The 9,851-nt window shown below is 56.7% G+C and overlaps 1 protein-coding gene across 1 annotated transcript; it reads left to right on the top strand.

Annotated features, from left to right (window-relative positions):
* Positions 1–439: 439 nt before the first annotated feature.
* On the top strand, positions 440–9,807 carry VSIG10L (V-set and immunoglobulin domain containing 10 like). Its single transcript, XM_007113151.4, is given in 11 exon segments — positions 440–598; positions 680–1,510; positions 1,933–2,226; positions 2,385–2,669; positions 3,522–3,776; positions 4,212–4,490; positions 4,911–5,207; positions 7,754–7,867; positions 8,092–8,140; positions 8,142–8,235; positions 8,948–9,807. Coding segments are annotated over 11 exon segments (2,610 nt in total). The 5' UTR covers positions 440–558; the 3' UTR covers positions 9,020–9,807.
* Positions 9,808–9,851: the final 44 nt, after the last annotated feature.

Genomic DNA, 9,851 nt, shown 5'->3' with positions numbered 1-9,851 from the left:
GGGCATGTTAAGACCTGGGGGTTGAGGAGACACAGTTCTGGCTCTCAGGAGAGATAACTGGGGGGAAGAAGATAACCACTTGAGGCTCGGCCCTGAGGGCAACAGGGGACCATGGAGAGCAGAGGAGGAGCAGGATCAGACACGGGTATTTGAAGATGTAGGCAGGACAGAGTGGACCAGATGCCAGGAGGCTGGGGTGGGGGCTGCTCTCTGAAAGGGCACCTGACCCTCCTCCAGGAAGTCTTCCTGACTTCACCTCCCCACCCCGCTCCACAAGTTTGTTACTAAGTTTCCAGCTGGGACTCCAGTCTCACCATCTGCCCCCAGGGGGTGGGGAGTGCAGGGGTTATGCTGGGCCTCCCCTCAGACGGGACTAGCTGATGAGGACAAGAGGGTGGGGTGGGTGTCTCAGCCATACTATCTGGGTGTGGGGTCCTGGCACCTCCCACTGGATCTGGCTCCCTTCCCCGCCCAGTCCTGTTGGACTCGTCTAGCCGGGGAGGAATAGGTGCAGGCGCTGGGTCTTGCCCCAGTTTCCTCGCCGGTGCAGCTGGCACCATGGACACCTCACGGGCTCTGCTGCTCTTCCTGCTCCTGGGTAAGCCCCCCACTCAGCCCCTTGCCCCCCATTTCCCTTTTCTGCAGCCCAGCAACTCCTTCCCCTCCTTTTCGTCTGCAGCCTCGGGCGTAAGAGTCCTCGCCTTCAAAGCCTCTTCTGGAATTCAGAGAACCAATCTCTCCTCGGACTCAGAAATCTCTTCCCAGGGCCCGGATTTGAAAGTTCCGTCCATCAAACCCCCCAGCTGGAAATTTCCAGATCAGTCTCCAGGTTCAAAAGCTGATATCCCTCATTCTGAATGGTCTCCTGAGGTGCTGAATTTGAAGGATGTGCCCGGGTCCTTCCCGTCCAGTGTTTCTGCTGAGAGCGAAAAGGTGAACCTGGACCCCTCCTCTGGAATCCCTGGTTCTGAAGTATCTCCTCCTACCTCGGGTTCTCAAGTTCCTGCCCCAAACCCGGAGCCTTCCTCCTCTGTTAAGACCCCAGCTTCCAAAGGCCAAGCCCCCGATACTAACGTCTCTGTGGAGGCCCCAGTTTCAGAATTCTCCCCTGCGGATCAGGATCTTAAATTACCTGCCCAGAGCCTGGATTCCGGAGTTCCCTCAGAGGCCCCCTTGGGGCAAAGCTTACCCCCGCAAGTGGGGGACTCTCTTGCGGTGCTGGTGGGGGCCGCAATCCAGCTCTCTCTGGTACCAGTTCCTGGCCTTGGTCCCCCTTCCCCTCTGGTGGTTTGGCGCCGAGGTTCCAAGGTGCTGGCAGCTGGGGGTCTGGGGCCAGGGGCCCCTCTGACCAGCCTGGACCCCACATCCCGAGACCGCCTACAATTTAACCAAACCCGAGGGAGTCTGGAACTCTCCTCCGCCCAGCTAGAGGATGCTGGGGTCTACACAGCTGAGGTCATCCGGGCCGGCATCTCCCGGCAGATTTGGGAGTTCACGGTGCATGTATATGGTAAGTGGGCCCTGAGGTCCAGAGTGCTGGCTGCAGGGGCTGCTGTGGGTAGGTTACTGCTGTTCTGAGGATGTGTTTCCTGCCCCAGAGTCAGGGGTTCCTAGACAGGGGAGAGAGGACTTCTGGGCTGGAGGGAGGGAGAAGAGGAGCTGGGGGTCAAGACGGGTGCTTGAGGGAAATTGGACCTGGGGACCAAAACTCCTGGGAGCCCGGACTCCCGAGTCCCAGGGAGGGGAGAGCTGGGGGCGTGGACTCATGGGTCTGTGAGAAGAAGAGGACTCTTGGGGCTAAGAGCAGGGCTAAGAGGGGGCCTGGGCTGGGGCGAAGTCCTGGGTGTCAGAGGTCGGGGGGGCTGGGGCTCTCTGGACCTAAGGGACCAGGGGGCTGAGAACCGAGTCCTGAGTCTGTTCCCCCTCTCCCAGAGCCCGTGTCCGAGCTGTCGGTGAAGCCTGAGGCCCCGGAGACCGAGGAGGGGGCGGCGGAGCTCCGGCTGCGCTGTGTGGGGTGGAGGCCGGGTCGCGGGGAGCTGAGCTGGACCCGGGACGGACACGTCCTGAAGGCAGCGGACCCTGCGGGGGTGGAGCCACTCCGGATCCACGTAGAGGGCGACCAGCTGCTCATCGCGCGCCCTACGCGCAGCGACCACGCCCGGTACACCTGCCGCGTCCACAGCCCCTTCGGCCACGCGGAGGCCGCGACCAACGTCAGTGTTTTCTGTGAGTGCGGGGGTGCCTCCGGTCGGGGACAGGGGTCTGAGGGCTCAGGCTCCTGGAGTCCCTGGGGAGGAGAGGGCTGGAGGTCCAGTCTCCGGAAATCCTGGAGGAGTCCCAGTTGACCCCGACTCTCGCGGTTCCGACCCCCTTCCTCCGCCTAGACGGCCCGGATCTGCCCGTCATCTCTGTCTCCTCGGACCGCGACGCCGACCCCGCCCTCTTTGTCACCGCGGGCAGCAACGTGACCCTGGGCTGCACCGCCGCCTCGCGGCCACCGGCCGACATCGCATGGAGCCTGGCCGACCCGGCCGAGGCCGCGGTGCCCATCGGCTCGCGCCTCCTGCTGCACGCGGTCCGGCCCGGCCACGGCGGCAACTACGCCTGTCTCGCAACGAACCCGCGCACCGGCCACCGCCGCCGCTCGCTGCTCAAACTCCTGGTGGCGGGTGAGAGCGGCGGGGTGGGATCGAGGGGCGGGGTCAGCAAGGAAGGGCGGAGATGCCCGGGAGAAGGGGCGGAACCAGCAAGGGGCTGGGATACCCGGGGGGGCTGGGCGGGGGCAAAGAGCGTGGTGGGGCGTGGCCGGCACGGAGGGGCGGAGATCCCGGTAGAAGGAACGGGGGGAAGCACAAGAGAAGGGGAGGAGCAAGGATGGCCAGGAGAGGGGGCAGGGCCAGCACTGAGAGGGCGGAGCTTCCTGGGGATGAAGGAGCAGCCTCATCAAATTAAGCTGCGGACTTCAGCGGCAAAGAGTAGGAGACAGAAAGGAAAGGGACTAAGTTGCTTGGGCCAGTAAGCGGGATCAGCAAGAGAAAGAAGTTACCTGGGAAAGGGGGCAGAGTCACGAGAGAAAGGGGTGGAGTCATTCTAGAAAGGGGCAGAGCCGTCTTAGAAAGGGGGCAGGGCCCACTAGGAAGGGCAGGGGTGTCAAGAAAAGGGGAGGGTTCACTAGGAGGAGGCGACTCGTGGAGTAATCAAAGAGGGGGGCCACAGTAACCTGGTAGAAGGGGTGGAGCGAGAAAAAAGGGTCGGGGTTACGTTTGGAAGGACAGGTGTCAGTGTGGGAAGATGAAGTTTCCTTCGGAAAGGGGGGCAGTCAGTGGGGCTGCGACTGCCCACTTAGCCCAGGAGTTGCCGGGGAAAGGGAGCGGCGTCTGCAAGAGAACGGGGCGGGGTCAGTCAGTGCCTGCAGGGCGGGGCCGGGCGAAGAAGGGGTGGAGTGAACGCGCGAGAGGCGGGGCTAGAGGGGAGCTGGGCGAGAGCTGCCTGACCCCTTGATCTCTCCCTCCCCTCCACAGATCTGCCCCCCGGGTCTCCACAGTGCTCGGTCGAAGCGGGTCCTGGGGGTCGCATCCTCCTTTTCCGCTGCTCGTGGCCCGGCGGGGTCCCTGCCGCCTCCCTGCAGTTCCAGGGTCTCCCCAGAGGCGTCCAGGCGGGGCCGGTGTCCTCTGTGCTCCTGAAGGCTGTCCCCGCCCACCCCGGGCTCATCGGCGTCCCCGTCACCTGCCTTGCTCACCACCTGGTGACCACGCGCACCTGCACTGTCACCCCGGGTGAGAGCCGGCGGGACTTCTTTCCTGGTCCCCGAGGAGGAGGGGCTCTTTCTTTGCTGCTTTAGAACGTGAGAAAAGGGGACTTCCTAACTACAGGAAGAGAGATTTCCTCTATCGTTAGCCCTACAGAAGGTCGCAGGTTCTCCCTATACCTCAAGCAGGGGCGGGACCAAAATTTCTTTCCTGGACCCCGGAAGAGGGCTGACACTTGCCCACGTGTTCAGAGCAATACGTGGTTGAGAATAATATGGGTTTCCCAGGCCAGGACCTGGCCTGTCTTACGTGCTTCCTAAGTCCTTGTTAAGGAAATCAGATGAATGAATGAGGGAGTGAGTGAAAGGGCAGGTCTTCCTCTTTGGGCTAAGGTGCCCTATGAGAGTCACCAAAGGGCACAGGACTTGTTCTCTTTCTTGATTGGGTTTCTTCCACCCACAGAGGCCCCTCGACAGGTGCTGTTGCATCCGATGGTCGAGGAGACGCAGTCAGAGCAGGTGGACGTGGTGCTGCAGGCCTCTGGCTGTCCCCCCGCTTCTCGAGCATCTTGGACCCGGGAAGGGCGGCCCCTGTCCTCCAGAAGCCAGGGGCGCCTGCGGCTCAGCCAGGATGAGCGGAGGCTCTTCATCGGCAACTTCAGCTTGTACTGGGACCTGGGAAATTACTCCGTGCTGTGCAGTGGGCCGCTGGGTGCTGGGGGCGACACGATCACCCTCACTGGTGAGCCCCATCCTTTCCCGGAACCCAGGTCCTCCAGCCCTCTCCTCTCTCAAACCCAGGAGACTGGGATTCCAGCCTGTTCCTCCCTCAGACCAAGGAGTCCAGGCCCTCAGTTCCCGCCTCCCTCGGACACAGAAATCTTGGTCCCCGGCCTCCGCCGACCCCAGACCCTAGAACGCCCGCCCACCCCCAGATCCCTGACCCGTCAGGGAATCCTGGATCCCAGTCACTTTTTCCATGAAACCCTCAGACCCAAGAGTTTGGGCCCCCAGTCCCTTCCTTTCTTAGACCCAGGAGTTGGGGTCTCCAGACCCTCTGCCCCTGGGACCTAGGAGTCCAGGCCCGTGGCCCCCTTTCCCCTCCCTGCTAGGACCCATGAAGACAACCCCCACCTTTATTCCTCCCCCGCCCCCTCCCCAGGACCTTCTATCTCCTCATGGAGGCTGCAGGGAACCCAGGATGCAGCAGTGCTGACTTGGGATGTGGAGCGAGGGGCCCTGATTAGCAGTTTCCAGATCCAGGCACAGGTCGAGAGGCCTGACCTGAACAGACCCACCGCGTCCAAAGACTGGATCTCCCTGCTCACCCTCGGACCTCAGGATCGCTCAGCTGTGGTGCCCCTCCTTCCTCAGAAGTCCCAGGTCTGGGTCTTTCGTATCCTGCCCAGTCTGGGGCGCCAGCCAGGGACCCCATCCCAAAGCCAGGTCTACCGCACCGGTGAGTTGGAGCCACTGGGCTTCCTCCTGGGCTGAGAAGCCCTTCTCCTGGGCTTCCTCGGGTCAGTCTGTTTTGTTGGATCTTCCTTCTTTCTCTGTGTTAGTTTCCTGGGGTTGCTGTAATAAGGTACCATGAACTGTGTGGCTGGAAACAACAGAAATGTATTCTCTCCTAACTCTGGAGACCAGGAGTCTGAAATCAGGGTGTCTGCAGGGCCATGCTTTCTCCGAGACTCTGCGTAGACCTCCTGCTTGCTTCCTTCTAGCTTCCGATGGTGATGGTCACTCCTTGGCACCACTCCAGTCTCTGCCTTCAGCTTCCCACAGCCTCCTCCTCCTCCCTGTGTGTGCCTCTGTCTTCTTCTTTTCTTTCTTTTTTTTTTTTTTTTTATAAATTTATTTATTTATTTGTTTTTATTTTTGGCTGTATCGGGTCTTCACTGCGGTGCGCGGGCTTCTCACTGCGGCGGCTTCTCTTGTTGCGGAGCACGGGCTCTAGGCGTGCGGGCTTCAGAGGTTGTGGCGCACGGGCTCAGTAGGCATGGTATGCGGGCTCTAGAGCGCAGGCTCAGTAGCTGTGGTGCACAGGCTTAGTTGCTCCACGGCATGTGGGATCTTCCCGGACCAGGGATCGAACCCGTGTCCCCTGCATTGGCAAGCGGATTCTTAACCACTGTGCCACTAGGGAAGCCCCGCCTCTGTCTTCTTGTAAGGACACAAGTCATATCAGATTAGGGCCCACCCTCATGATCTCATCTCGACTTGATTGGTTGAATTGTGTCTACTCCCCAGAGATACTGTAGTCCCCTTTTATCCTGGGTTTTGATTTCTGAGGTTTCAGTTACCAGGGGTCAACCGTGGTCTGAAAATATTAATGGAAAATTTCCGAAATAGGCGATTCATAAGTTTTAAATTGCATGCCTGAGTAGCGTGATGAAATCTCACGCTGGCCCCCTCCATCCCAGCTGGGATGTGAATCACACCTTTGTCTGGAGTATTCTGCCCGTTACTTTGAAACTGTCTCAGTTATCAGCTCAACTGTCATGCTGTGTCAGTGCTTGTGTTCAGGTAACCCTTATTTTAGTAACATCCCCAAAGCACAAGAGTAGTGATGCTGGAAAAAGCATAGAATACATAGAATTTTGTACTATCCGTGGTTTCAGGCATCCACCGAGGGTCTTGGAATGTATCCCCTGAAGATACGGGCAGGGGGAACTACTGTATACTGACGTCCTGCCCCTCAGTACCCGATAATATGACCTTCTCTGCGTATTATCTTGACTTGATTCCATCTGCAAAGACTCTGTTTCCAAAGGAGGTCACATTCACGGGTACTGAGGGTTAGGATATCACTGTATCTTTTTTGGGGAGACACAATTCAACCAGCAACACTCCCCAACTTCTAAGTATTGGATGTGTCAGTCCTCAGCCCTCTTCTCCACCTATATTTCTCCCCAGTGTGGCCTGTCCCCTCTCGTCACCTTAAATATCATTAATACTCAGATGACTCTCAAATGTCTGATCTCCAGCCCAGACCTCTGAACTCCAGACTTGAAAAGCCACCTCCCTACTTGACATCTTCACGTTGGATGTCCAGCTGGCATTTCAGACTTTACATGTCCGAAATAGATCTCTTGAGGTCTTTTCTCCCAAACCACACCCTCCCCCCCACCCCCCACCAACTCTCCAGTCTTCCCATCCTGGGACATGGCACCACCCATGTGCTGACATCACCTCCAACATCCCAAATACCAGCAGGGTCCCATCACTTCCTTCTGAAATGCTTTCCCAATCCATCCACTTCTTTCCATTACACTCTGGTCAGATACCACCATCCTCTCTTGCCTGGACTGAGCAGCCATTTACCTGGTCTCTATATTCCCCCTCTTGCCCTCTTACAATCCATTCTCCAGGTAGAAGCCGAAGTTATGCAAATCCGATCACGTTGTTGCTGCCTTGCTTAGAAGCCTCTCATGTCTAGGCTCTGGCCCCTGTTAATCCCTCTAACTTCATCCTTTACCTCTTCCACCTTCATTCCGTGTCCTCCACCCACGGTTTTCATTGAACCCAGAAAACTCCTACCTCTGAGTCTTTGCATGTTCTGTTCCCTCTGCTTGGAACACCCTTCCCCCTGTTTAGCATGGCCGGCTCCTTATTCCCCAGGTCTCTGCTCAAATGTTCCTCAAGGACCTTCCTTCACTAACTTTTCTAAATGTCACCTCCCCTTCCATTATTTCTATCATAGCCCATTTATTTTTTCTTCGGAGCACAATCTGAAATTATGTTATTTATTTGCACATTCGTTTCTGATTTCCCTCCTAAAATTAATCCTCACGATAGCAGGTATCTTGGTTTGCTCACCAATGGATCTCCACCACCTGGCAGAATGCCAGGCACACCACATTCACTCAGGAAATGTTAAATGAATTGAGAGTGCTGGGGTCCCAGATTCCTGGGTTCTGAGGGGGGGGTGAGGCAGGGGGCTCAGGAAACAGGTCCAGATTTGGCTCCTGCTCCCCTTATCCTCCTTCTCTTGGTCTCTTCCAGGCCCCATCCTGAGCCCCAGGGCCATCGCTGGCATCGTCCTGGGCTCCCTACTGGGCCTGGCGCTCCTGGCAGCACTTCTCATCCTGTGCATCTGCTATCTGTTCCACTTTCAAGGTGAGTGCGTGACCAAGTGGTAGGTTCCCTACGAAGAGTCCCATTGGTTCAGCCTCTGAACCAATCAGCAGCAGTTACCTCATCCAACCTGCCTTCCTACCTCCATATCAGCCAATCAGAGTAAGACTCCACCTCTCAGCCCAGCTTCCCTTGCCATTGACTGGGTGGGCATGTCAGAGCAGCCAATCAACTGTTTCTATTTCTCTTCCTCCTCCCTTTCCCAGGAGAGAATCCTAACAAAAAGAAGCATACTCTCAGGTTGACCCCTGTATTCAAAGAAGATGCAAAGCGTGACTCCAGAGCAGACCCCACAGCCTCTGCCCCTCGAAGTTCCTCTGGAGGACCCTAGCCCAACCAGGGCCCACCCAGTGAGTATGGGTGCCCCAGTGTCCTGGAATGGGGGTGGAACTTTTTGTGTTCTAGTCAGGCAGAGGAGATGGTTTGAATTCTCTTCCTCCAGCTTTTCTTATTGGTTTACAAAGTTGGTAGATTTTCCCTGTCTTTTTTTTTTTTAAATATATAAAAGTTGGACAGGACTTCCCATCCAATTTTTATATATATTAAAAGAAGTAGGGGCTTCCCTGGTGGCGCAGTGGTTGAGAGTCCGCCTGCCGATGCAGGGGACGCGGGTTCGTGCCCCGGTCCGGGAAGATCCCACATGCTGTGGAGCGGCTGGGCCCGTGAGCCATGGCCGCTGAGCCGGCGCGTCCGGAGCCTGTGCTCCGCAACGGAAGAGGCCACAACAGTGAGAGGCCCGCGTACCGAAAAAAAAAAAAAAAAAAAAAAGTGCGAAATTCCAATTCCCCCCCAAATGAAGGAAAATGCCTTCATTCTTTTCCATAAAAATTGGCAAAACTTCCATTTTCTCTCCGAAGTGGGATAGAACGTCTTCTTCCCCATAAAATTTGGGTTGTTGCATGTCTTATCTCTCCCAGGGGTGGCTAGACATTTTTTCCTCCTTGCAAACGGAGGGAACTCAGCTAATTTCGGAATGGTGCGAGCTAGCTCTAGAAAAGGGTGAGTTATGTCACATCCAGAGTAACCCCTGAAGTTGTCCCCCATCCCTCCCTTCTCTTCCAGGCCTCTGGCCCCAGGACAGTCAACTTTCCACGTGGGGGCCCCAAGATTGTTCGGGCAGCCACGCAGGTGTGACCAGGGCTAGTGGCCTGCTCTGCACATGACTTTTGGGGCGGGACTTCCTGTTTCACCCCAGCGGCAGTAGCGGACCTCCTGTCCTGCTGTGATTGAAGGTTGGACCGGTAAAGTGGGACTTCCTGTCTCCCTCTCTCAGCGCAGAAGAAGACTCGCCTTGTATTTGTGCAACTAAGGAGATGGGACTCCTGGGCTAGGAGAGACTCCTGCTGATCTAACAGTGTGGCTTGTACAACCTTCAAGCAGTCGAGGATCTGTGGCCGACTGGCAGGGCTTGCTGTGCTGCCCCGAGCTGGAGAGGGCGCCCTGCCTCCATTCTCTGGAAAGGTCTTCCTATATCAACGTTTGCCTGCTTCAGGCCACGCGCCATCCAGCTCCCAGAGTCTTCATCTTAGATCAGATCGCGTTCCTCTTCTCTTTAAGCCCTTCTGTGGCTGCCCGTTGCCCTTCAGATATTGTCCAAACTCCTCATCATGACCTTCAAATTCTTGTGGTTTGGCCTCTGTCAGTCTCTCGGACCTTCCCTTCCAGAAATTTCACCCCTGCTTCTCTCCACCATACTTAAGTTTGCCTCCAGGCCTTTGCTCCCAGAGTGTACTGTGCCTGGAGCAGCATTCTTTGCTCTATGTCATTCATTTTTCAGGTGTAAAGGTAACCGTTACCATCTTAGAGGACCCTTCCCTAACCCTTCCCTTAACCCATGACCGTAACATGCCTCAGTCATGGGTTAGGTCCCAGAGGCCCTGAACCTCCTGCTCCTCGTACTTAAATACATAATTATTTGTTTAGCCTCCGACCCCCTCTTTTTTTTTTTTTTTTTTTTTTTTTTTTT

The sequence above is a fragment of the Physeter macrocephalus genome, chromosome 17 (genome assembly GCF_002837175.3).
Source record: "Physeter macrocephalus isolate SW-GA chromosome 17, ASM283717v5, whole genome shotgun sequence".
Taxonomy (NCBI): domain Eukaryota; kingdom Metazoa; phylum Chordata; class Mammalia; order Artiodactyla; family Physeteridae; genus Physeter; species Physeter macrocephalus.
Note: the sequence above shows the minus strand (reverse complement) of the source record. Positions and strands in the feature narration are given on the sequence as shown.